The sequence below is a fragment of the Gopherus evgoodei genome, unplaced genomic scaffold, assembly GCF_007399415.2.
Source record: "Gopherus evgoodei ecotype Sinaloan lineage unplaced genomic scaffold, rGopEvg1_v1.p scaffold_113_arrow_ctg1, whole genome shotgun sequence".
NCBI lineage: Eukaryota > Metazoa > Chordata > Testudines > Testudinidae > Gopherus > Gopherus evgoodei.
The window spans coordinates 41,567-46,389 of NW_022059776.1; the positions used below are offsets into that span (position 1 = coordinate 41,567).

At 46.8% G+C, this 4,823-nt stretch overlaps 1 protein-coding gene across 1 annotated transcript; it reads right to left on the reverse strand.

The window, feature by feature from the left end:
• Positions 1-291: 291 nt before the first annotated feature.
• Positions 292-1,242, reverse strand: LOC115639738 (olfactory receptor 51G2-like). Its single transcript, XM_030542687.1, has one exon. It carries the CDS (start codon positions 1,240-1,242, stop codon positions 292-294), a length of 951 nt encoding a protein of 316 aa, XP_030398547.1.
• Positions 1,243-4,823: the final 3,581 nt, after the last annotated feature.

A 4,823-nucleotide genomic window follows, 5' to 3' on the forward strand; every position in this document is an offset into this window, starting at 1 on the left:
AGAATTCGGAGCAGTCACCAATGTGGCAATTTTTTGAGCTAACATTCCACCGGTCCTCTGATTCTCCACGAACACAGTGACTCGGTCAATGCTGATGCCTGCCTTGGTCTCCTTCCCACAGTGCCCTGTCCTCCCTCTCCAACCCATCCCATTGCTCCAGATATTAGATCCCGTCTAAACCTCGCTCTACAGAGTGGAGATCAATAGCTCTTGTTGTCTTGGATGTAAGGATCCAGGATGGAATAGGTGATCCGTGTTTATCGTCTCCCTTGACAGCAGCACTGAGGTGGTTCATGAACTGACCCTGCACTTGACTAATGCCCTACTTATCCCCGCACGCAGGTGTCTGCTTTTCATGCTGTACACGATTGGATTAATCAGGGGTGGGAGCAGCAGGGAGATGTAGCTCAGGACAGTTTGAAGCAAGGGAGATGATCCCTTTCCAAATCTGTGTATCACAGACAGGCCGATCATTGGTGTGTAGAAGAGCAGGACGGCGCAGAGGTGGGAGACGCAGGTGTTCATGGCCCTGAGGCACTCTGCATTGGACGTGATGCTCAGTGCTGTATTAAGGATCATCACATAAGAGAGGAAGATGAGCAGTGAATCCAATCCCACCGTTAAGAATGTAATAAACAAGCCGTAGATGCTGTTCACTGAGATATCTGAACAAGCCATCTTCATGACCTCCTGGTGCAGGCAGTAAGAATGGGAGAGAACATTGGCTTGACAGTATCGGAACTTTTTCAGTAGAAACGGGAGTGGGAATATTACAGTCAAACTTCTTAGCACACTTATCAGTCCCATATTGTCTATTGTCTGCACGGTTAAGATGGAAGTATATCTCAGTGGGTTACAGATTGCGACGAAGCGATCAAAGGCCATCAACAAGAGCATGGAGGATTCATTTAACTGAAGCGAGTGGATGAAGAACAGCTGAGCAAAACAGGCTTCGAAGCTGATCTCCCGAGAGTTAAACAAATATATGCCCAGTATCGTTGGCATGGTGGATATCAATATGCCAAGGTCTGTGATGGCCAACATAGAAAGGAAAATGTACATGGGCTCATGGAGGCTTGGATCTGTTTTTATAATGAACAGAATGACTGAATTTCCTACTATTGAAATAACATACACTAAGCAGAAGGAGACAGAGATCCAGAGATGGACGTCTTCCTGCCCAGGTATCCCAGTGAGCAGGAACACTGCAGAGTTGAATGTGGTGTCATTGACAGCTGACATAATATACTGGACAGGTCCAAGAAATTTTTAACATTCCTTCCTGAAAAGAAAAAAAGGACAAGAGACTAGATATTTAACAAGACACCTTTCTGCTCTCGGTGCAAGTCTAGAGACACCCAGGAGCTTAAGGCAGATCATCAAAAATATAGTCTTGGATTTACAACACCGAGAGGAGGATAGGCAATCCCAGGCTGGATCAGACCTATAGTCCATATAGCCCAGTATCCAGTGACCAGTACCAGATGCTGCATGTGAACATAGAAGAAGCCTTTCAATAGGCATCTATGAGATAACCTGCTACCAGGGAAAATTTCCCTGCCCCCTGAGACCCAAGATTTTGTTCTGTAAATCAGAAAGGTTTTGAGACCTTCACAGACTTTTTTAAAAAGTCGTCACTACTGTAATTAAATATTCTGGTAATCCATATATGCCTATAGTCCCTCTCTGAATATTGCTAAATTCTTGTCCTCATTGATATCTTGTGGCTTTGAATTCCACAGCCTACTTGAGCACTGTTGCGTGCCTGGATGCTCTGCTAGGACAAGGCCCACACACACAGGTGGATTAATTGGCTTTAATGAAGGTTAAGTGACACACCCGCAATGGGGACTCCACGCGTTGCTGCCACTGGCTTGGGGAGTCCAAAGTCCGAACAGCTCGGTCAGGGGCAAAGTCCAACGTGCAAGCTCCAGCCCACAGCAATTATAGCATCATGCTAATAGCATGCAAAGCAGCCTCTACATATGCAATGGGGGACTTTCCAACAGCAATGGCCGCCTCCCCTGGCCTCGGGCCAGGGACTTTCTGCAGTTCCCCAAAACACCGGGGCTTCCCACACAGGGCAGTTCTAACCGGTTAGAAGCAGCAGCTGCTAGCAACTTCTGTCCGCTAATAACCTCTCCTTGAGAAAGCGCAGGCCCTAGCTAAACCGTAACAATGTCTTCCGGGGTCCCCTACATGCGCTGTGTGATTTTACAGTTGTGACCTTCACACAGACAACCTTTCTGGCCCTCCACTTCTGAGAGTGGCCCATTTTATCTTGACGTGTGTAAACATATGGCAAGAGAATGGTAAAAGCTATCATTGTATTTATCTGTCCTGCACTGAAGCTATTTACAAACCGATTTCAGTGCCTCATATCTATCTATCTATCTATCTATCTATCTATCTATCTATCTATCTATCTATCTATCTATCTATCTATCTATCTATCTGTTTTCTCCACTCCTGAGAGTTCAAATTATGCCACTGCCTCTTTGTAGTACATGGGATTTCGAGAGTGAATACCAGAGATACAGGCTGGGAAGAACCTGTTTTGAGCTACAGTCACATTACGCAAGTTATTTTGCCAGGGCTGGGATGCTGTTCAGAGATGGGGCAGCTATTGATGATAAGCTCTTCAGATTGAAAGACACAGACACCTCTGGAGAAGTCTGATGGCCTTTGGCCTGCCTGGGTCCCCGTCAGATTTGGAGGCCTCGTGGTCAGAGATGGTATAGACTATTAACTGAAAACTCTCTTATTCTTCCATGTTAGTCTTTTTTTGTGCTGTTCAGATAAATAGTATTTTGTTTCCAGCAGTCTGACTGATCACTCGACTCACCACTGCTCACAGACTCCCAGAGAGATGGACCATGGGCACCAAACCATCTTGGATCTGCTCTACCAACAGTTGACACATAGTGTGCTGTAGCCCAGGGTCGGAGGGTGAGAGGATCATGAGATTCCACCCCAGGAGAGGGCAGGTACAAGACCTGACATCTGGAACTCGGAGACCAGAGGGGGGCAGAGATGTCAGTAGCCCTGTAACTCTGATGGGTCTCTATAGGGAAGAAATTCTGGAGCCCTTAAACAGTTGAGAAACAGAGCAACTCAACTTCGAATTCCTGCATTCACAGTCATGCCAGAGAATAAAACTTTTGAAAATTATTTGCTGATTAAGTTTCCAGAAGCAAATAAACCTGAGGCGATTTGGGAATTAGTCACTGATATTCCATGGGGTATCTTATCGCTCCGCCTCTGACAGGATCGGGTCCAGAACTTATAGTATTTCTAGAAATGGGAGCCCTTGAGAAATCCTGTCTTGGGGCATCAGGGTTTTTGCACTTCAATCTCACTTTGAATCTCAGATTTCTGTGTAGCTTGAATAACCGACCATGAACCCTGGGCAGATGTAGTGGAGGGGTTCCCAAGCTACCTACCACTGCCTGCCCCCAGTCCCTGTTACTGTGTCACCCCGACAGCCCAGCTGAGTCCTCTGCTGCAGCACAGAACATTTGCAAATGGAAACAACTTTCCGGCTTTCCCCTTCTCTTCGCATTGTAAAGATAGTGAAACCTGCCAACGTACCCAATTCCTGCTAGATGTGGAGCTGCTGATACCAGAGGTTTTCACCCAAAAGGACAAGAAGTCATCAGTGAGGTTGCACAGGCTGCAGGCAGTGTCTGTTCAGACACGGAGGCAGGTATCTTTATGAAGCATGTCTGCACATTCCCTTGGGGGCCACTTGGCCATCAGGGAATCTCAGCTGCTTGGCTTAGTGTGCACCAGCTTTAACCCCATCATGGCCAATGCAAATTTTTGGATGTCAATTAACAGGGGATGCCTGGTGATCCTACTCAGCTGAGCTGAACCCCAAGTCCTGCTGCAGGTTCTATTCCTGGAGTCGGGGCCTCTCATCAATGTTCCTGTGGTTCTGATTAGTCACATGGCTATCTCGAGGGCGGCCGAGCACTAACGGTCATGATGTCACAGTTTGATCTTGCTTAAATAAAATAAAATAGACTAATAGAATAATAACAATAGGAATAGGAATAATAATAATATAGGAGCAGATTTTTCTCAGCAGCCTCCTTTCTGCCTTACAAACCCAGGGAACAGCCAGGGAAGGGAGATTCTACAAGGCTCCATACAAAGAAATTTCTCTTAGATCATTCCAGGAGTGGAGGTCCCTACCCTTCTCCCTGAGGAATGAAAAGAGGGAACCAGGAGCCAGGGATTCCCAAAGTGATGCACAGATCTCAGTGATGCACTGGTAGCTAGGCCCACCCACCATGTCTGTCCTTCCACAACTCCAGCTCCCGGCTAGCACAGTTTCATCAGAAATGTGCTACCAGGGCCTGTCACAGCAGGCACTGCCTGGAGGATCTGGTGAATGGATGTTTTACAAGGTGGACAGGGATGTACAGAGCTGGGAAGGCTGGTTAAAGAATCTGATGTGCACAATACCTTAGCCATTGACTGATTTGGAGGTTTCTACCTTTCCATATACAGTGAAGGTGCACTGAAGCTCTTGCCTATCTATCTCCCACTGGGATGGACTGGACCCTCAGCAGCTTGTGGATGATACTAAGCAGTGGGGAGAGGTAGATACACTGAAGGGTAGGGATAGGGTCCAGAGTGATCTAGAGAAATTGGAGGAGTGGGTCAAAAGAAATCTGATGAGATTCAACAGGGACAATTGCAGAGTCCTGCACTTAGGACAGAAGAATCCCATTAACTGCTACAGTGTGAGGAGCCACTAGCTAAGCGACAGTTCTGCAGAAAAGAACCTGGGCCTTAGAATGGACGAGAAGCTGGAT

What these genes read in the sequence shown, in the direction of transcription:
- LOC115639738 (XM_030542687.1), bottom strand. Translation starts at nt 1,242, where the DNA reads ATGTCAGCTGTCAATGACACCACATTCAACTCTGCAGTGTTCCTGCTC.